The 23,257-nt window shown below is 43.0% G+C and overlaps 1 protein-coding gene across 2 annotated transcripts in view; it reads left to right on the forward strand.

Annotated features, from left to right (window-relative positions):
* Positions 1-1,509: 1,509 nt before the first annotated feature.
* nme9 (NME/NM23 family member 9) overlaps positions 1,510-23,257 on the forward strand; it is a 30,008-nt gene continuing 8,260 nt past the window's right edge. For both annotated transcript variants that reach the window (XR_005038958.1, XM_036959526.1), the window contains exons 1-13: positions 1,510-1,723; positions 1,837-1,894; positions 2,159-2,262; positions 2,364-2,435; positions 2,961-3,077; positions 3,237-3,300; positions 3,397-3,566; positions 3,769-3,923; positions 5,103-5,299; positions 5,835-5,979; positions 12,753-12,860; positions 19,961-20,133; positions 20,283-20,427. Coding sequence is in view for 1 of the 2 variants with exons in the window: in XM_036959526.1 (XP_036815421.1) it covers positions 1,691-1,723; positions 1,837-1,894; positions 2,159-2,262; positions 2,364-2,435; positions 2,961-3,077; positions 3,237-3,300; positions 3,397-3,566; positions 3,769-3,923; positions 5,103-5,299; positions 5,835-5,979; positions 12,753-12,860; positions 19,961-20,133; positions 20,283-20,427 (1,541 nt within the window). In the remaining variant the exon portion in view is untranslated. The remainder of the gene's footprint in view (positions 1,724-1,836; positions 1,895-2,158; positions 2,263-2,363; positions 2,436-2,960; positions 3,078-3,236; positions 3,301-3,396; positions 3,567-3,768; positions 3,924-5,102; positions 5,300-5,834; positions 5,980-12,752; positions 12,861-19,960; positions 20,134-20,282; positions 20,428-23,257) is intronic.

Raw genomic sequence — 23,257 nt, forward strand, 5'->3', positions numbered from 1 at the left:
CTTCGTGAAACACACACACACACCTCCCCACGTTTAGTCGCTTCGTGAAACACCCACTTGCAACTCGCTTGCATCCAGTTGACACGTTTCAACTTCATGCAATCAGAGCTGCAAGCAACAAAACAAACACCTGTGTTACATGATCCATTCTAATCTTGATATGTAATACTCTGTTAGGTTTATGTACTCTTCTACATATTTGTATTTGTTGTGTTCATTATAAAAATAAATATTAAATAACAATTTTAAAAGATCCAGGTTCAGAGTTCAACCCAGCTGTCAGGTCAACACAGCTGTCAGGTCAACACAGCTGTCAGGTCAACCCAGTTGTCAGGTCAACCCAGCTGTCAGGTCAACACAGTTGTCAGGTCAACACAGTTGTCAGGTCAACACAGTTGTCAGGTCAACACAGTTGTCAGGTCAACACAGCTGTCAGGTCAACACAGCTGTCAGGTCAACACAGTTGTCAGGTCAACACAGCTGTCAGGTCAACACAGTTGTCAGGTCAACACAGTTGTCAGGTCAACACAGTTGTCAGGTCAACACAGCTGTCAGGTCAACACAGTTGTCAGGTCAACACAGTTGTCAGGTCAACACAGTTGTCAGGTCAACACAGTTGTCAGGTCAACACAGTTGTCAGGTCAACACAGCTGTCAGGTCAACACAGTTGTCAGGTCAACACAGCGGTCAGGTCAACACAGCTGTCAGGTCAACACAGTTGTCAGGTCAACCCAGCTGTCAGGTCAACACAGCTGTCAGGTCAACACAGTTGTCAGGTCAACACAGTTGTCAGTGCTGAGCAGCACAACCCACGTTGACAGAACAGAGACTAGTATAACAGTAGATGTATGGGAAATGACTGCACAAGGTTTAGCAGTCAAAAAATATAATTACGAATAGAACCCAAACCTCTCCCTGACCAGTTTCCACTGAAATTGTCCACCATGAACTGTGATAACTAGCTAAATTGTATTGGCTGCAGAGACACACAGAGATAATAGCAGGGTTTTTTAAAATAGATTGTTGTATTGATTTTGTATTTTATTTTTATTTTATTTTTATTATGAACACAACAAATACAAAAAAACATAAATCTACAAACAAGAGTACATAAACCTAACAGACAGGGGTTTTACATATCAAGATTCATTTTCTATTTGTTAAATACTTTTATGGTGTGTATTTCTTTTTAGTTTTTACATTTACTGATCATTTCAAAATAATATTTCAATTATATTAAATAATGTGAAGATGGGTTTGTTCTGCGCCCACTTCATTTTATGGACAAAGAATCTTCCATGAAAGATAAACAAATGAACAATGAAAGTTAAATCAGGGTCCATATCATTTGGTTCAAAATAAAACATAATATCAGAGTCGTTCAAATGAACATTAATAGTTGTTTCTTATAAAATTAAATCTTGTAACTCAAACCAAAATCCTCTGATAGCAGGTTGTGGCGCCGCTCGGTGGCGAGTCCATAGATGCCTTGAAGAAGAGCGTTGCTCAGCAACGAGAAGGCAAACAAGCTGTGGCACTAGAGCTGGTAGAGTTAACTCGTTCAATAGTCTGGGAAGTTACCCCTCTCAACTCAACTTCCAAATACTTTTTTTGTGTTTTTGCTTGCAAATGACGTTTGGAGATTTTTTGTTTTAAAAAGAATCGTGTTCTCAGATGGTACATTAATAAGATGGCTGGCAAAAAGAAAGAAGTCAGCTTGCAGGTCAGTCGGTCAAACATACCTTTTTATATCAGAGATCCAAGTTGGGTGTGAAAGGCAGTGCGATCAGACTGTAACGTTTGCTAACACTGCTGTTCTGGTACTACTTTCTCCAGGCGTCTGTCGCAAACCAAGAGCAATGGGATGAGATGCTTGCAACTAAAGGTTTAACAGGTAAGAATTATGTGTTTTGTTGCAAGAATTATGTGTTTTGTTGCATATTACGTTTTCTTACTTACGTGTAGCCGATTCACTCTGGCTGTATGTTGTGACTTGTTTCATTATTGCATTGAAAACGTACGTCTTACTCGGTTTATTCATAGAGGAATGAATCATTCACATCCACTGCATGCTGCTGCCCCCATGTGTTCATGCTGCTTACTGCAGGATGTGCCGACATAGCGTTTACTTCCTGTCCTGTGTCTCTGTCTCCTTCAGTTGTAGATGTGTACCAGCAATGGTGTGGTCCATGCCGAGCTGTTGTCAGCTTACTGAGGAAGATCAAAAATGAACTGGGAGATGACTTGTTACATTTTGCCACAGTAAATACAACAGACAAATATCCTTCAATCTAGAATTACATTTCTGAAAACATTATATAAAAAAAAGGCTTTTGTTTAAATTGAACTGGTTTTTCTTGCAGGCAAAAGCTGACAGTATCGATGCTCTAGAAAGGTACAGGGGGAAGTGTGAGCCCACCTTCCTGTTCTATGGGGTAAGTCCTGATCTCTCTCTCTCTCTCTCTCTCTCTCTCTCTCTCTCTCCCTCTCTCTCTCTGTTTCTCTCTGTCTCTCTCTCTCTCTCTCTCTCTCTCTCTCCCCCCCCCCTCTCTCTCTCTCTCTCTCTCTCTATTTATTTATCTATTTCTCTCTCTCTCTCTCTCTCTGTCTCTCTCTCTCTCTCTCTCTCTCTCTCTCTCTCTCTATTTATTTCTCTATTTCTCTCTCTATTTCTCTCTCTACTTCTTTCCCCAAAAGTGTTGATCTGGAATTGTGCAGGTCTGTAGATGTTCTGTGTGTCGGTGGATGCATCTCTGTGTTACTTTCACCATTCATTCATTTTTATCATATCAAGACCTGTTCAGCTACAGTCTATACAAATATACAAGTAGTGTTCTGTCTGAAGCAGATTAAGATAAACTCAACCACAGCTTGAAATGTCTCTGGGGGGGGGGGGGGGGGGCTGGCTTACGCTCCTATCTTCTAGAGGATGGTGACCCAAACCTCTGTATCTGGCTCAGGGGGGGGAGATGGTCTCAGTGCTGCGGGGGGCTAACGCTCCTGTCCTCCAGAGGATGGTGTTGGAGGAACTGGCCAGAGAGAAGACTGTCCTGGAGGAGGGAGGGGAACGCAGAGTGGTGAGTCAAAACCGACACACACACACACACACACACACAAACACACACATGCACTTACAAACAGCAAGGTACACTCAAATATTCATACATGCTGATTGCTTGAGAGTTTAAAAAGGACTGACCTGTAGGATACACTCTTTGCTATTCTGTGTTGTTCAGGTGAAAGATGAAGGTTTGATAGATGAAGACGAGGAGGAGGATCAAAGTGATGAAGATACGCTTGGTACTGTAGCTACTCATTCACCTTACATGTGTCATGTGTTAATTTTCCGTCAACTTTAACCAGTGTTTTACAGTGACTCTCTGTCTGTCGTTCCAGACAGTAAATCATACACGGTGGCCATCATCAAACCAAACGCTGTGGCTCATGGCAAAACTAGTGAGATTATCATGAAGATTCAGGATGCCGGGTTTGAGATCCTAGCCCACGAGGAGAGAACGCTGAGCGACTCTGAAGCACGAGATTTCTACCAGAACAAAGTAGGAGAGGTCAGTAGATTTCTACCAGAACTAAGTAGGAGAGGTCAGTAGATTTCTACCAGAACTAAGTAGGAGAGGTCAGTAGATTTCTACCAGAATTGAACAGAGAGTCTTTTGGGAGCCAAACGTCTCTTTTAGGTGAAAGGAGCTAAAAGATCTGTCTCACTGAAAATACTGGGAATGCCCATCACTCTTACCTGTGTGTTCCTAGGCCTGTTTTGAAGACCTGATCCAGTTCATGTCCAGTGGCCCCTCTCACATCCTGGTGGTCTCTCAGAGGGAGGGGTCAGGTAATGTGGTGCCAGCATGGAGGGAGTTCATTGGTCCAGCAGACACAGAGGAAGCCAGGAGGGATAAACCTGAGAGGTACAGTTAAAAATATGACTCCTAATCCAGAAACAGACTCCTAATCCAGAAACAGACTCCTAATCCAGAAACAGACTCCTAATCCAGAAACACGGTCCTAATCCAGAAACACGGTCCTAATCCAGAAACACGGCCCTAATCCAGAAACACGGCCCTAATCCAGAAACACGGTCCTAATCCAGAAACACGGTCCTAATCCAGAAACACGGCCCTAATCCAGAAACACGGTCCTAATCCAGAAACACGGCCCTAATCCAGAAACACGGCCCTAATCCAGAAACACGGCCCTAATCCAGAAACACGGCCCTAATCCAGAAACACGGCCCTAATCCCAGAAACACGGCCCTAATCCAGAAACACGGCCCTAATCCAGAAACACGGCCCTAATCCAGAAACACGGTCCTAATCCAGAAACACGGTCCTAATCCAGAAACACGGCCCTAATCCAGAAACACGGCCCTAATCCAGAAACACGGTCCTAATCCAGAAACACGGCCCTAATCCAGAAACACGGTCCTAATCCAGAAACACGGTCCTAATCCAGAAACACGGCCCTAATCCAGAAACACGGTCCTAATCCAGAAACACGGTCCTAATCCAGAAACACGGCCCTAATCCAGAAACACGGTCCTAATCCAGAAACACGGCCCTAATCCAGAAACACAGTCCTAATCCAGAAACACAGTATTTATACAGGAACAGGACACGGGCACAATACTCAATGATCATAATATTAAAGTAACATATTTTCAGTACAAACATTTGAGGGTTTTTAATTTCTAATAGTGGTATGTATCTGTGTACAACACATACATGCTTAGTTTGAGGGCTGTGTGGACATTCACTTGACTGAATGAAGATAGCATGTATCTACACAGATTGTTGCTCCAACAGAACAGACACACCCAAGGCAACGTTCCTCTCCTAACTATCCTCACTGGTCACCAGCAGAGTAACCATCTGTCCTCCTATTTTCCTTCCCTTCCCTTCCTCTACCCTCTCCTCCTCCCTCTTCTCTCCTCCTCCCTTTTCTCTCCCCTCTTTAAACCTCTCCCTTCCCATCCTCTCCATCTCTCTCTTCTCTCCCTTCCTCCATACCTTCCTCTCACCTCCTCTGTCTCCTCTCACTCCTTCCCCTCCTCTCCTCCCTCCCTTCCGCCTCCCTCCTCCCTCCCCTAGCCTACGTGCCCAGTATGGCAGTGAAACCCTGTTCAACTCGCTCCACGGTAGTGACGACAGCCATCAGGCTAGGAGGGAGCTGGCCTTCTTCTTCCCCAGCTTCAGGACTTCTTCCCGGGCAGAGCAGCACGAGGAGGAAGGGCAAGTGGAGAGGACACTGGCTCTCATCCGACCCAACCTCTCCAGGGAGAGCAAAGGTGGGCGCGTGCCAATTACTGTACACAACACACGTCTGTTTCTAAAATCAGCTTAACAGCATCACAGGGCTGTATGCAGTGAAGAAGTCATTTGCGTTCTGAGATTTTCACGGTTTCATCCTCACACCGTTTAGACATTTATTAGCGATCCCTCAAAATGTTTTTCTGACAACTGAAAGAAATATCAGAAATAGTCATTAGTCAAGCATCATTTTGATGACCTTTTCTAAAGTATTCTGTTCTGTTCTGAGGCTGGTTCAGTATGGTTTTCTATTCTAGATCTGGTCTGGTCTCCATGAGGCTGGTTCAGTATGGGTTTTCTATTCTAGATCTGGTCTGGTCTCCATGAGGCTGGTGCAGTATGGTTTTCTATTCTAGATCTGGTCTGGTCTCCTTGAGGCTGGTTCAGTATGGGTTTCTGTTCCAGATGAGATCTGGTCTCGTGTCCATGAGGCTGGTTCAGTATGGGTTTCTGTTCCAGATGAGATCTGATCTGGTCTCCATGAGGATGGTTCAGTATGGGTTTCTGTTCCAGATGAGATCTGGTCTCGTATCCATGAGGCTGGCTTCACTGTGTCTCTCCAGAGAGAGGTGATATTAACAGAGGAACAGGCCAGACGGTTCTACAAACGACATGTTGACCAGGACTACTTCCCTGCCCTACTGCACAACATGACCAGGTAACCATCTGACAAATGAAGCACAAGAGAACTACAATATCAAAGCAAGAAGACAAATCAAAAAACAATTTGGCACTCACACAAAATCAGTGGTCTTTATAAGATCTCATCCCTATTATTCCCCCTAGTCTAATATTATCTAGTCTATTATTCCCCCCTAGTCTATTATTCCCCCCTAGTCTATTATTCCCCCTAGTCTATTATTCCCCCTAGTCTAGTATTCCCCCTAGTCTAATGTTATCTAGTCTAGTATTTCCCCCTAGTCTATTATGATCTAGTCTATTATTCCCCCCTAGTCTATTATTCCCCCCTAGTCTATTATTCCCCCTAGTCTATTATTCCCCCTAGTCTAGTATTCCCCCTAGTCTATTATTCCCCCTAGTCTATTATTCCCCCTAGTCTATTATTCCCCCTAGTCTAATGTTATCTAGTCTATTATTCCCCCCTAGTCTATTATTCCCCCTAGTCTAATGTTATCTAGTCTATTATTCCCCCCTAGTCTATTATTCCCCCTAGTCTATTATTCCCCCTAGTCTATTATGATCTAGTCTATTATTCCCCCTAGTCTATTATTCCCCCTAGTCTATTATTCCCCCTAGTCTATTATTCCCCCCTAGTCTATTATTCCCCCTAGTCTATTATTCCCCCTAGTCTATTATTCCCCCTAGTCTATTATTCCCCCTAGTCTATTATTCCCCCTAGTCTATTATTCCCCCTAGTCTATTATTCCCCCTAGTCTATTATTCCCCCTAGTCTATTATTCCCCCTAGTCTATTATTCCCCCTAGTCTAATGTTATCTAGTCTATTATTCCCCCCTAGTCTATTATTCCCCCCTAGTCTATTATTCCCCCTAGTCTATTATTCCCCCTAGTCTATTATTCCCCCTAGTCTATTATTCCCCCTAGTCTATTATTCCCCCTAGTCTATTATTCCCCCTAGTCTATTATTCCCCCTAGTCTATTATTCCCCCTAGTCTAATGTTATCTAGTCTATTATTCCCCCCTAGTCTATTATTCCCCCCTAGTCTATTATTCCCCCTAGTCTATTATTCCCCCTAGTCTATTATTCCCCCCTAGTCTATCATTCCCCCTAGTCTATTATTCCCCCTAGTCTATTATTCCCCCTAGTCTAATGTTATCTAGTCTATTATTCCCCCCTAGTCTATTATTCCCCCTAGTCTAATATTATCTAGTCTATTATTCCCCCCTAGTCTATTATTCCCCCCTAGTCTAATATTATCTAGTCTATTATTCCCCCCTAGTCTATTATTCCCCCTAGTCTAATATTATCTAGTCTATTATTCCCCCCTAGTCTATTATTCCCCCTAGTCTATTATTCCCCCTAGTCTATTATTATCTAGTCTATTATTCCCCCTAGTCTATTATTCCCCCCTAGTCTATTATTCCCCCCTAGTCTATTATTCCCCCTAGTCTATTATTATCTAGTCTATTATGATCTAGTCTATTATTCCCCCCTAGTCTATTATTCCCCCTAGTCTATTATTATCTAGTCTATTATTCCCCCTAGTCTATTATTCCCCCCTAGTCTATTATTCCCCCTAGTCTATTATTCCCCCCTAGTCTATTATTCCCCCCTAGTCTATTATTCCCCCTAGTCTATTATTATCTAGTCTATTATTCCCCCCTAGTCTATTATTCCCCCTAGTCTAATATTATTTAGTCTAGTATTCCCCCCTAGTCTATTATTCCCCCAAGTCTAATATTATCTAGTCTATTATTCCCCCCTAGTCTATTATTCCCCCTAGTCTAATATTATTTAGTCTAGTATTCCCCCCTAGTCTATTATTCCCCCAAGTCTAATATTATCTAGTCTATTATTCCCCCCTAGTCTATTATTCCCCCTAGTCTAATATTATTTAGTCTAGTATTCCCCCCTAGTCTATTATTCCCCCCTAGTCTAATATTATCTAGTCTATTATTCTCTAGTCTATTATTCCCCCTAGTCTATTATGATCTAGTCTATTATTCCCCCTAGTCTATTATTCCCCCCTAGTCTATTATTCCCCCAAGTCTAATATTATCTAGTCTATTATTCCCCCCTAGTCTATTATTCCCCCTAGTCTAATATTATCTAGTCTAGTATTCCCCCCTAGTCTATTATTCCCCCTAGTCTAATGTTATCTAGTCTAGTATTCCCCCTAGTCTATTATTCTCTAGTCTAGTATTCCCCCTAGTCTAGTATTCCCCCTAGTCTATTATTCTCTAGTCTAGTATTCCCCCTAGTCTAGTATTCTCTAGTCTAGTATTCCCCCTAGTCTAGTATTCTCTAGTCTAGTATTGCCCCTAGTCTAGTATTCTCTAGTCTAGTATTCCCCCTAGTCTAGTATTCTCTAGTCTAGTATTCCCCCTAGTCTAGTATTCTCTAGTCTAGTATTGCCCCTAGTCTAGTATTCTCTAGTCTATTATTCCCCCCTAGTCTATTATTCTCTAGTCTAGTATTCCCCCTAGTCTAGTATTCTCTAGTCTATTATTCCCCCCTAGTCTATTATTCCCCCTAGTCTATTATTCCCCCTAGTCTAGTATTCTCTAGTCTAGTATTCCCCCTAGTCTAGTATTCTCTAGTCTATTATTCCCCCCTAGTCTATTGTTCCCCCTAGTCTATTATTCCCCCTAGTCTATTATTCTCTAGTCTAGTATTCCCCCTAGTCTAGTATTCTCTAGTCTAGTATTGCCCCTAGTCTAGTATTCTCTAGTCTATTATTCCCCCCTAGTCTATTATTCCCCCTAGTCTATTATTCCCCCTAGTCTAGTATTCTCTAGTCTATTATTCCCCCCTAGTCTATTATTCCCCCTAGTCTATTATTCCCCCCAGTCTATTATTCCCCCTAGTCTATTATTCTCTAGTCTATTATTCCCCCCTAGTCTATTATTCTCTAGTCTATTATTCCCCCCTAGTCTATTATTCCCCCTAGTCTATTATTCCCCCTAGTCTAGTATTCTCTAGTCTAGTATTCCCCCTAGTCTAGTATTCTCTAGTCTATTATTCTCTAGTCTAGTATTCTCTAGTCTATTATTCCCCCCTAGTCTATTATTCTCTAGTCTAGTATTCCCCCTAGTCTAGTATTCTCTAGTCTATTATTCCCCCCTAGTCTATTATTCTCTAGTCTAGTATTCCCCCTAGTCTAGTATTCTCTAGTCTATTATTCTCTAGTCTAGTATTCTCTAGTCTATTATTCCCCCCTAGTCTATTATTCTCTAGTCTAGTATTCCCCCTAGTCTAGTATTCTCTAGTCTATTATTCCCCCCTAGTCTATTATGATCTAGTCTATTATTCCCCCCTAGTCTATTATTCCCCCCTAGTCTATTATTCCCCCCTAGTCTATTATGATCTAGTCTATTATTCCCCCCTAGTCTATTATTCCCCCCTAGTCTATTATTCCCCCCTAGTCTATTATGATCTAGTCTATTATTCCCCCCTAGTCTATTATTCCCCCTAGTCTAGTATTCCCCCTAGTCTAATATTATCTAGTCTACTATTCCCCGCTAGTCTATTATTCCCCCTAGTCTAATATTATCTAGTCTAGTATTCCCCCCTAGTCTATTATTCTCTAGTCTAGTATTCCCCCTAGTCTAGTATTCTCTAGTCTATTATTCCCCCCTAGTCTATTATGATCTAGTCTAGTATTCCCCCCTAGTCTATTATTCCCCCCTAGTCTATTATGATCTAGTCTATTATTCCCCCCTAGTCTATTATTCCCCCTAGTCTAATATTATCTAGTCTACTATTCCCCGCTAGTCTATTATTCCCCCTAGTCTAATATTATCTAGTCTAGTATTCCCCCCTAGTCTATCATTCCCCCTAGTCTATTATTCCCCCTAGTCTATTATTCCCCCTAGTCTAATATTATCTAGTCTAGTATTCCCCGCTAGTCTATTATTCCCCCTAGTCTAATATTATCTAGTCTATTATTCCCCCCTAGTCTATTATTCCCCCTAGTCTATTATGATCTAGTCTATTATTCCCCCCTAGTCTATTATTCCCCCTAGTCTAATATTATCTAGTCTAGTATTCCCCCCTAGTCTATTATTCCCCCTAGTCTATTATGATCTAGTCTATTATTCCCCCCTAGTCTATTATTCCCCCCTAGTCTATTATGATCTAGTCTATTATTCCCCCCTAGTCTATTATTCCCCCTAGTCTAATATTATCTAGTCTAGTATTCCCCCCTAGTCTATTATTCCCCCCTAGTCTAATATTATCTAGTCTAGTATTCCCCCTAGTCTATCATTCCCCCTAGTCTATTATTCCCCCTAGTCTATTATTCCCCCTAGTCTAATATTATCTAGTCTAGTATTCCCCGCTAGTCTATTATTCCCCCTAGTCTAATATTATCTAGTCTAGTATTCCCCCCTAGTCTATTATGATCTAGTCTATTATTCCCCCCTAGTCTATTATTCCCCCCTAGTCTATTATTCCCCCTAGTCTAATATTATCTAGTCTAGTATTCCCCCCTAGTCTATTATTCCCCCTAGTCTAATATTATCTAGTCTAGTATTCCCCCCTAGTCTATCATTCCCCCTAGTCTATTATTCCCCCTAGTCTATTATACCCCCTATTCTAGTATTCTCTAGTCTAGTATTCCCCCCTAGTCTATTATTCTCTAGTCTAGTATTCCCCCTAGTCTAATATTATCTAGTCTATTATTCCCCCCTAGTCTATTATGATCTAGTCTATTATTCCCCCCTAGTCTATTATTATTTAGTCTAGTATTCCCCCCTAGTCTATTATTCCCCCTAGTCTAATATTATTTAGTCTAGTATTCCCCCCTAGTCTATTATTCCCCCTAGTCTAATATTATCTAGTCTATTATTCCCCCCTAGTCTATTATTCCCCCTAGTCTAATATTATCTAGTCTATTATTCCCCCCTAGTCTATTATTCCCCCTAGTCTAGTATTCTCTAGTCTAGTATTCCCCCCTAGTCTATTATTCCCCCTAGTCTAATATTATCTAGTCTATTATTCCCCCCATGTCTATTATTCCCCCTAGTCTAATATTATCTAGTCTAGTATTCCCCCTAGTCTATTATTCCCCCTAGTCTAATGTTATCTAGTCTAGTATTCCCCCCTAGTCTATTATTCTCTAGTCTAGTATTCCCCCTAGTCTATTATTCCCCCTAGTCTAGTATTCTCTAGTCTAGTATTCCCCCTAGTCTAGTATTCTATAGTCTAGTATTCCCCCTAGTCTAGTATTCTCTAGTCTAGTATTCCCCCTAGTCTAATATTCTCTAGTCTAGTATTCCCCCTAGTCTAGTATTCTCTGATCTAGTATTCCCCCTAGTCTAGTAATCTCTAGTCTAGTATTCCCCCTAGTCTATTATTCCCCCTAGTCTATTATTCCCCCTAGTCTATTATTCCCCATAGTCTAGTATTCCCCCTAGTCTATTATTCCCCCTAGTATATTATTCCCCCTAGTCTAATATTCCCCCTAGTCTATTATTCCCCCTAGTCTAATATTCTCTAGTCTAATATTCCCCCTAGTCTATTATTCCCCCTAGTCTATTATTCCCCCTAGTCTAGTATTCCCCCTAGTCTATTATTCCCCCTAGTCTATTATTCCCCCTAGTCTATTATTCCCCCCTAGTCTATTATTCCCCCCAGTCTATTATTCCCCCCTAGTCTAATATTCTCTAGTCTATTATTCCCCCCTAGTCTATTATTCCCCCTAGTCTAGTATTCCCCCTAGTCTATTATTCCCCCTAGTCTATTATTCCCCCTAGTCTAGTATTCCCCCCTAGTCTATTATTCCCCCTAGTCTATTATTCCCCCTAGTCTATTATTTCCCCCTGGTATATTATTCCCCCCTGGTATATTATTCCCCCTAGTCTAATATCCCCCCCTAGTCTATTATTCCCCCCTGGTATATTATTCCCCCCTGGTATATTATTCCCCCTAGTCTATTATTCCCCCTAGTCTAGTATTCCCCCTAGTCTAATATTCTCTAGTCTTTTATTCTCCCTAGTCTATTATTCCCCCCTAGTCTATTATTCTCTAGTCTAGTATTCCCCCTAGTCTATTATTCTCTAGTCTATTATTCCCCCTGGTCTATTATTCCCCCCTAGTCTATTATTCCCCCTAGTCTAATATTCCCCCCTAGTCTAATATTCCCCCCTAGTCTAATATTCCCCCCTAGTCTAACTCGTCTCTATTATGTTATTCCTATTGACTGTATTTCTGTTACAGCGGTCCTGTGTTGGCTCTGTTGACTGTATTTCTGTTACAGCGGTCCTGTGTTGGCTCTGTTGACTGTATTTCTGTTACAGCGGTCCTGTGTTGGCTCTGTTGACTGTATTTCTGTTACAGCGGTCCTGTGTTGGCTCTGTTGACTATATTTCTGTTACAGCAGTCCTGTGTTGTCTCTGTTGACTGTATTTCTGTTACAGCGGTCCTGTGTTGGCTCTGTTGACTGTATTTCTGTTACAGCGGTCCTGTGTTGGCTCTGTTGACTGTATTTCTGTTACAGTGGTCCTGTGTTGGCTCTGTTGACTGTATTTCTGTTACAGTGGTCCTGTGTTGGCTCTGTTGACTGTATTTCTGTTACAGTGGTCCTGTGTTGGCTCTGTTGACTGTATTTCTGTTACAGTGGTCCTGTGTTGGCTCTGTTGACTGTATTTCTGTTACAGTGGTCCTGTGTTGGCTCTGTGTTGGCTCTGTTGACTGTATTTCTGTTACAGCGGTCCTGTGTTGGCTCTGTTGACTGTATTTCTGTTACAGCGGTCCTGTGTTGGCTCTGTTGACTGTATTTCTGTTACAGCGGTCCTGTGTTGGCTCTGGCCCTGGCCAGGACGGGAGCTGTGGACCACTGGAGGAACCTTCTGGGCCCTAAAGATGTTAACAAGGCCAGGGAGGAGCAGCCCGACTGGTACGACTTGCTCTCATAAAGAGACTTATTACCAGGTCCCATAGGACTGTTTATTACCAGGTCCCATAGGACTGTTTATTACCAGGTCCAGTAGGACTGTTTATTACCGGGTCCAGTAGGACTGTTTATTACCAGGTACCATAGGACTGTTTATTACCAGGTCCAGTAGGACTGTTTATTACCAGGTCCAGTAGGACTGTTTATTACCAGGTCCCATAGGACTGTTTATTACCAGGTCCAGTAGGATTGTTTATTACCAGGTCCCATAGGACTGTTTATTACCAGGTCCAGTAGGACTGTTTATTACCAGGTCCAGTAGGACTGTTTATTACCAGGTACCATAGGACTGTTTATTACCAGGTCCAGTAGGACTGTTTATTACCAGGTCCAGTAGGACTTTGTTTATTACCAGGTCCAGTAGGACTGTTTATTACCAGGTCCCATAGGACTGTTTATTACCAGGTCCAGTAGGACTGTTTATTACCAGGTCCAGTAGGACTGTTTATTACCAGGTCCAGTAGGACTGTTTCTTACCAGGTACCATAGGACTGTTTATTACCAGGTCCAGTAGGACTGTTTATTACCAGGTCCAGTAGGACTGTTTATTACCAGGTCCAGTAGGACTGTTTATTACCAGGTCCAGTAGAACTGTTTATTACCAGGTCCAGGTCCAGTAGGATTGTTTATTACCAGGACCAGGTCCAGTAGGATTGTTTATTACCAGGTCCAGTAGGACTTTTTATTACCAGGTCCAGGTCCAGTAGGATTGTTTATTACCAGGTCCAGTAGGACTGTTTATTACCAGGTCCAGTAGGACTGTTTATTACCAGGTCCAGTAGGACTGTTTATTACCAGGACCAGTAGGACTGTTTATTACCAGGACCAGTAGGACTGTTTATTACCAGGTCCAGTAGGACTGTTTATTACCAGGTCCAGTAGGACTGTTTATTACCAGGTCCAGGTCCAGTAGGACTGTTTATTACCAGGTCCAGTAGGACTGTTTATTACCAGGACCAGGTCCAGTAGGATTGTTTATTACCAGGTCCAGTAGGACTGTTTATTACCAGGTCCAGTAGGACTGGTTATTACCAGGTCCCGTAGGACTGTTTATTACCAGGACCAGGTCCAGTAGGACTGTTTATTACCAGGTCCAGTAGGACTGTTTATTACCAGGTCCAGTAGGACTGTTTATTACCAGGTCCAGTAGGACTGTTTATTACCAGGACCAGTAGGACTGTTTATTACCAGGTCCAGTAGGACTGTTTATTACCAGGTCCAGTAGGACTGTTTATTACCAGGTCCAGTAGGACTGTTTATTACCAGGTCCCATAGGACTCTGCTCAAAAGTAATGTGTATATACACTGAGTAGACAAACCATTAAGAACATTCTTTGTCGCTGGTGACTTGAACCAAGCATGTTTAAGACATTGATTGTGTATGTGTGCCATTCAGAGGGTGAATGGGCAAGACGACATTTATTTGCCTTTGAAAGTATATAGTGGGGCAAAAAAGTATTTAGTCAGCCACCAATTGTGCAAGTTCTCCCACTTAAAAATATGAGAGAGGCCTGTAATTTATCATAGGTACACTTCAAATATGACAGACAAAATGAGGAAAAAAATCCAGAAAATCACATTGTAGGATTTTTTATGAATTTATTTGCAAATTATGTTGGAAAATAAGTATTTGGTCACCTAGCATGCAAGATTTCTGGCTCTTACAGACCTGTAACTTTTTCTTTAAGAGGCTCCTCTGTCCTCCACTCGTTACCTGTATTAATGGCACCTGTTTGAACTTGTTATCAGTATAAAAGACACCTGTCGACAACCTCAAACAGTCACACTCCAAACTCCTCTATGGCCAAGACCAAAGAGCTGTCAAAGGACACCAGAAACAAAATTGTAGACCTGCATCAGGCTGGGAAGACTGAATCTGCAATAGGTAAGCAGCTTGGTTTGAAGAAATCAACTGTGGGAGCAATTATTAGGAAATGGAAGACATACAAGACCACTGATAATCTCCCTCGATCTGGGGCCCCCACGCAAGATCTCACCCCGTGGGATCAAAATGATCATAAGAACGGTGAGCAAAAATCCCAGAACCACACGGGGGGGACCTAGTGAATGACATGCAGAGAGCTGGGACTAAAGTAACGAAGCCTACCATCAGTAACACACTACGCCGCCAGGGACTCAAATCCTTCAGTGCCAGACGTGTCCCACTGCTTAAGCCAGTATATGTCCAGGCCCGTCTGAAGTTTGCTAGAGAGAATTTGGATGACCCAGAAGAAGATTGGGAGAATGTCATATGGTCAGATGAAACCAAAATCTAACTTTTTGGTAAAAACTCAACTCGTCGTGTTTGGAGGACAAAGAATGCTGAGTTGCATCCAAAGAACACCATACCTACTGTGAAGCATGGGGCTGGAAACATCATGCTTTGGGGCTGTTTTTCTGCAAAGGGACCAGGACGACTGATCCGTGTAAAGGAAAGAATGAATGGGGCCATGTATCGTGAGATTTTGAGTGAAAACCTCCTTCCATCAGCAAGGGCATTGAAGATGAAACGTGGCTGGGTCTTTCAGCATGACAATGATCCCAAACACACTGCCCAGGCAACGAAGGAGTGGCTTCGTAAGAAGCATTTCAAGGTCCTGGAGTGGCCTAGCCAGTCTCCAGATCTCAACCCCATAGAAAATCTTTGGAGGGAGTTGAAAGTCCGTATTGCCCAGCAACAGCCCCAAAACATCACTGCTCTAGAGGAGATCTGCATGGAGGAATGGGCCAAAATACCAGCAACAGTGTGTGAAAACCTTACAGGTTTACTTACAGAAAACATTTGACCTCTGTCATTGCCAAGAAAGGGTATATAACAAAGTATTGAGATAAACTTTTGTTGTTGACCAACTACTTATTTTCCACCATAATTTCCAAATAAATTCATTAAAAATCCTACAATGTGATTTTCTGGATTTTTCTTTCTCATTTTGTCTGTCATAGTTGAAGTGTACCTATGATGAATATTACAGGCCTCTCATCTTTTTAAGTGGGAGAACTTGCACAATTGGTGGCTGACTAAATACTTTTTTGCCCCACTGTATATGTATGTGCCAGGCGCATCCCCATTTGCTACTCTTCCTGGGGTTTATTAGGGATCCCCATTAGCTATAAAACAGTGAACTGTTTGTACTGAATGAGCTAAAGATAAAATGGTACATCATATAACATCCCTACACCCCCACATATACACAACATGTTCAATACCCCCACATATCCACAACATGTTCAATACCCCCACATATCCACAACATATTCAATACCACCACATATCCACATCGAAACATGTTCAATACCACAACATATCCACAAGATGTTCAATACCTCCACATATCCACAACACAACATGTTCAATACCTCCACATGTTCAATACCACCACATATCCAAAACATGTTCAATACCACAACATATCCACAACATGTTCAATACCTCCACATATCCACAACACAACATGTTCAATACCTCCACATGTTCAATACCACCACATATCCACAACATGTTCAATACCACCACGTATCCACAACATGTCCAATACCACCACATATCCACAACACAACATGTTCAATACCTCCACATATCCACAACATGTTCAATACCTCCACATATCCACAACATGTTCAATACCTCCACATATCCACAACATGTTCAATACCTCCACATATCCACATGTTCAATACCTCCACATATCCACAACATGTTCAATACCTCCACATATCCACAACATGTTCAATACCACCACATATCCACAACATGGTCAATACCTCCACATCATGTTCAATACCACCACATATCCACAACACAACATGTTTAATACCACAACATATCCACAACATGTTCAATACCACCACATATCCACAACATGTTCAATACCACAACATATCCACAAAATGTTCAATACCACCACATATCCACAACATGTTCAATATCACCACATATTCACAACACAACATGTTCAATACCACCACATATCCACAACATGTTCAATACCTCCACATATCCACAACACAACATGTTCAATACCTCCACATGTTCAATACCACCACATATCCACAACATGTGCAATACCACCACGTATCCACAACATGTCCAATACCACCACATATCCACAACACAACATGTTCAATACCCCCACATATCCACATGTTCAATACCACCACATATCCACAACATGTTCAATACCTCCACATATCCACAACATGTTCAATACCTCCACATATCCACAACATGTTCAATACCACCTCATATCCACAACATGTTCAATACCTCCACATATCCACAACATAATCAATACTACCACATATCCACAACATGTTCAATACCACCACATATCCACAACACATGTTCAATATCCACAACATATCCACAACATGTTCAATACCACCACATATCCACAACACATGTTCAATATCCACAACATGTTCAATACCACCACATATCCACAACACAACATGTTCAATACCTCCACATATCCACAACACAACACGTTCAATACCACCACATATCCACAACACAACATGTTCAATACCTCGACATATCCACATCACAACATGTTCAATACCCCCACATATCCACAACATGTTCAATACCACCACATATCCACAACATGTTCAATACCACAACATGTTCAATACCACCACATATCCACAACATGTTCAATACCTCCACATATCCACAACATGTTCAATACCTCCACATATCCACAACATGTTCAATACCACCACATATCCACAACACAACATGTTCAATACTTCAATACCTCCACATATCCACAACATGTTCAATACCTCCACATATCCACAACATGTTCAATACCACAACATGTTCAATACCACCACATATCCACAACATGTTCAATACCACCACATATCCACAACATATTCAATACCTCCATCATATCCACAACATGTTCAATACCACATGTTCAATACCACCACATATCCACAACATGTTCAATACCACCACATATCCACAACATGTTCAATACCTCCACATATCCACAACATGTTCAATACTACCACATATCCACAACATGTTCAATACCACCACATATCCACAACACAACATGTTCAATACCTCCACATATCCACAACATGTTCAATACCACCACATATCCACAACATGTTCAATACCTGCACATATCCACAACATGTTCAATACCTCCACATATCCACAACATGTTCAATACCACCACATATCCACAACATGTTCAATACCACCACATATCCACAACATGTTCAATACCTCCACATATCCACAACAAAACATGTTCAATATCCACAACATGTTCAATACCACCACATATCCACAACACAACATGTTCAATACCTCCACATATCCACAACACAACACGTTCAATACCACCACATATCCACAACATGTTCAATACCTCAACATATCCACATCACAACATGTTCAATACCCCCACATATCCACAACATGTTCAATACCACCACATATCCACAACATGTTCAATACCACAACATGTTCAATACCACCACATATCCACAACATGTTCAATACCTCCACATATCCACAACATGTGCAATACCTCCACATATCCACAACATGTTCAATACTACCACATATCCACAACATGTTCAATACCACCACATATCCACAACACAACATGTTCAATACCTCCACATATCCACAACATGTTCAATAACACCACATATCCACAACATGTTCAATACCTCCACATATCCACAACATGTTCAATACCACAACATGTTCAATACCACCACATATCCACAACATGTTCAATACCACCACATATCCACAACATGTTCAATACCACCACATATCCACAACATGTTCAATAACTCCATCATATCCACAACATGTTCAATACCACAACATGTTCAATACCTCCACATATCCACAACATGTTCAATACCTCCACATATCCACAACATGTTCAATACCTCCACATATCCACAACATGTTCAATACCACCACATATCTACAACATGTTCAATACCTCCACATATCCACATGTTCAATACCACCACATATCCACAACATGTTCAAAACCACAATATGTTCAATACCACCACATATCCACAACATGTTCAATACCTCCACATATCCACAACATGCTCAATACCACAACATGTTCAATACCTCCACATATCTACAACATGTTCAATACCTCCACATATCCACAACATGTTCAATACCTCCACATATCCACAACATGTTCAATACCACCACATATCCACAACATGTTCAATACCTCCACATATTCACAACACAACATGTTCAATACCACCACATATCCACAACATGTTCAATACCCCCACATATTCACAACACAACATGTTCATTACCTCCACATATCCACAACACAACATGTTCAATACCTCCACATATCCACAACATGTTCAATACCCCCACATCTCCACATGTTCAATACCACAACATGTTCAATACCACAACATGTTCAATAACACCACATATCCACAACATGTTCAATACCCCCACATATTCACAACACAACATGTTCATTACCTCCACATATCCACAACACAACATGTTCAATACCTCCACATATCCACAACATGTTCAATACCCCCACATCTCCACATGTTCAATACCACAACATGTTCAATACCACCACATATCCACAACACTAAATAATCGTGTTCCCCTAAGTTTGATACTGTATTGAAAACCTCTGTGACTGTCCCCTCTCCTTTGTAGTGCCTCTCTCACTGTGCTCTGTGACTGTCCCCTCTCCTTTGTAGTGCCTCTCTCACTGTGCTCTGTGACTGTCCCCTCTCCTTTGTAGTGCCTCTCCCATTGTGATCTGTGACTGTCCTCTCTCCTTTGTAGTGCCTCTCTCACTGTGCTCTGTGACTGTCCCCTCTCCTTTGTCGTGCCTCTCTCACTGTGCTCTGTGACTGCCCCCTCTCCTTTGTCGTGCCTCTCTCACTGTGCTCTGTGACTGTCCTCTCTCCTTTGTAGTGCCTCTCTCATTGTGCTCTGTGACTGTCCTCTCCTTTGTCGTGCCTCTCACTGTGCTCTGTGACTGTCCCCTCAGCCTCAGGGCCCAGTTCATGGTGGCCAGTGAGGAGGACAGTGAGCCCCAGAACCAGCTGAACCAGCTCCATGGCAGTGCCAGCAGGGAGGAGGCAGAGGAGGAGATTGACTTCTTCTTCCCTAAACAGCAGACTCTGGCCATCATTAAGCCTGACTCCATGGACGAACATAGAGGTACATTCACTAAATCAGTCAATACACTAAGTTTATTAACCATGTACCAGTTATCCAAACCAGTCCTTAGTCAGTTGTACAGCAGCGTATAAAGTGACCACATGCACTCTCTACTCAATCTCCTTTCCTCCCCTTCCTCCCCCTTTCAGAGGAGATCCTGGGGGAGATCCGTGCTGGAGGTTTCTCTATATCTCGGCTGAAGGAGACAGTGTTGTCTAGAGACACGGCTGAGGAGTTCTACAGGGAACACAGAGACAAACCGTTCTTCAGCCAGCTGGTTGACTTCATGTGCAGGTTAGTACTGTGCTACAGAATCCTATGTACACTGCTCAAAAAAATAAAAGGAACACTTAAACAACACAATGTAACTCCAAGTCAATCACACTTCTGTGAAATCAAACTGTCCACTTAGGAAGCAACACTGATTGACAATAAATGTCACATGCTGTTGTGCAAATGGAATAGACCACATGTGGAAATTATAGGCAATTAGCAAGACACCCCCAATAAAGGACTGGTTCTGCAGGTGGTGACCTCAGACCACTTCTCAGTTCCTATGCTTCCTGGCTGATGTTTTGGTCACTTTTGAATGCTGGCGGTGTTTTCACTCTAGTGGTAGCATGAGACGGAGTCTACAACCCACACAAGTGGCTCAGGTAGTGCAGCACATCCAGGATGGCACATCAATGCGAGCTGTGGCAAGAAGGTTTGCTGTGTCTGTCAGCGTAGTGTCCAGAGCATGGAGGCGCTACCAGGAGACAGGCCAGTACATCAGGAGACGTGGAGGAGGCCGTAGCAGGGCAACAACCCAGCAGCAGGACCGCTACCTCCGCCTTTGTGCAAGGAGGAGCAGGAGGAGCACTGCCAGAGCCCTGCAAAATGACCTCCAGCAGGCCACAAATGTGCATGTGTCTGCTCAAACGGTCAGAAACAGACTCCATGAGGGTGGTATGAGGGCCCGACGTCCACAGGTGGGGGTTGTGCTTACAGCCCAACACCGTGCAGGACGTTTGGCATTTGCCAGAGAACACGAAGATTGGCAAATTCGCCACTGGCACCCTGTGCTCTTCACAGATGAAAGCAGGTTCACACTGAGCACATGTGACAGACGTGACAGAGTCTGGAGATGCCGTGGAGAACGTTCTGCTGCCTGCATCATCCTCCAGCATGACCGGTTTGGCTGTGGGTCAGTCATGGTGTGGGGTGGCATGCTTTAGTCCAGGTCTGGGAGGAGATCCCTCAGGAGACCATCCGCCACCTCATCAGGAGCATGCCCAGGCGTTGTAGAGAGGTCATACAGGCACGTGGAGGCCACACACACTACTGAGCCTCATTTTGACTTGTTTTAAGGACATTACATCAAAGTTGGATCAGCCTGTAGTGTGGTTTTCCACTTTAATTTTGAGTGCGACTCCAAATCCAGACTTCCATGGGTTGATAAATTTGATATCCATTGATGATTTTTGTGTGATTTTGTTGTCAGCACATTCAACTATGTAAAGAAAAAAGTATTTAATAAGAATATTTCATTCATTCAGATCTAGGATGTGTTATTTTAGTGTTCCCTTTATTTTTTTGAGCAGTGTATCTGGCTCTCGGTTAGTGTTGGAGGTCAGCTCTGGGTTAGTGTTGGGAGGTCAGCTCTCGGTTAGTGTTGGAGGTCAGCTCTGGGTTAGTGTTGGGAGGTCAGCTCTGGGTTAGTGTTGGAGGTCAGCTCTAGGTTAGTGTTGGGAGGTTAGCTCTGGGTTAGTGTTAGAGGACAGCTCTGGGTTAGTGTTGGAGGACAGCCCAGTGTTAGAGGACAGCTCTGGGTTGGAGGTCAGCTCTCGGTTAGTGTTGGAGGTCAGCTCTGGGTTAGTGTTAGAGGACAGCTCTGGGTTAGTGTTAGAGGACAGCTCTGGGTTAGTGTTAGAGGACAGCTCTGGGTTAGTGTTGGAGGTCAGCTCTGGGTTAGTGTTGGAGGACAGCTCTGGGTTAGTGTTGGAGGTCAGCTATGGGTTAGAGGTCAGCTCTGGGTTAGTGTTAGAGGACAGCCCAGGGTTAGAGGTCAGCTCTGGGTTAGTGTTGGAGGACAGCTCTGGGTTAGTGTTGGAGGTTAGCTCTGGGTTAGAGGTCAGCTCTGGGTTAGTGTTGGAGTTCAGCTCTGGGTTAGTGTTGGAGTTAAGCTCTGGGTTAGTGTTGGAGGACAGCTCTGGGTTAGTGTTGGAGGTCAGCTATGGGTTAGAGGTCAGCTCTGGGTTAGTGTTAGAGGACAGCCCAGGGTTAGAGGTCAGCTCTGGGTTAGTGTTGGAGGACAGCTCTGGGTTAGTGTTGGAGGTTAGCTCTGGGTTAGAGGTCAGCTCTGGGTTAGTATTGGAGTTCAGCTCTGGGTTAGTGTTGGAGTTCAGCTCTGGGTTAGTGTTGGAGGTCAGCTCTGGGTTAGTGTTGGAGGACAGCTCTTGGTTAGTTCCCAAGGTCAGTTCTGGGTTAGTGTTGGAGGTCAGCTCTGGGTTAGTGTTGGAGTTCAGCTCTTGGTTAGTGTTGAAGGTCAGTTCTGTGTTAGTGTTGGAGGTCAGCTCTGGGTTAGTGTTCAGCTCTGGGTTAGTGTTGGAGATCAGCTCTGGGTTAGTGTTGGAGGACAGCTCAGGGTTAGTGTTGGAGGACAGCTCTGCGTTAGTGTTGGAGGTCAGCCTTGGGTTAGTGTTGGAAGTCAGCTCTGGGTTAGTGTTGGAAGTCAGCTCTGGGTTAGTGTTGAAGGTCAGCTCTGGGTTAGTGTTGGAGGACAGCTCTGGGTTAGTGTTGGAGGACAGCTCTGGGTTAGTGTTGGAGGACAGCTCTGGGTTAGTGTTGGAGGACAGCTCAGGGTTAGAAGTCAGCTCTGGGTTAGTGTTGGAAGTCAGCTCTGGGTTAGTGTTGGAGTTCAGCTCTGGGTTAGTGTTGGAGTTCAGCTCTGGGTTAGTGTTGGAGTTCAGCTCTGGGTTAGTGTTGTAGGTCAGCTCTGGGTTAGTGTTGGAGGACAGCTCAGGGTTAGTGTTGGAGGACAGTTCTGGGTTGGAAGCCAGCTCTGGGTTAGTGTTAGAGGTTAGCTCTGGGTTAGTGTTCAGCTCTGGGTTAGTGTTGGAGGACAGCTCTGGGTTAGTGTTGG

Source organism: Oncorhynchus mykiss, chromosome 22 (assembly GCF_013265735.2).
Source record: "Oncorhynchus mykiss isolate Arlee chromosome 22, USDA_OmykA_1.1, whole genome shotgun sequence".
NCBI classification, from domain to species: domain Eukaryota; kingdom Metazoa; phylum Chordata; class Actinopteri; order Salmoniformes; family Salmonidae; genus Oncorhynchus; species Oncorhynchus mykiss.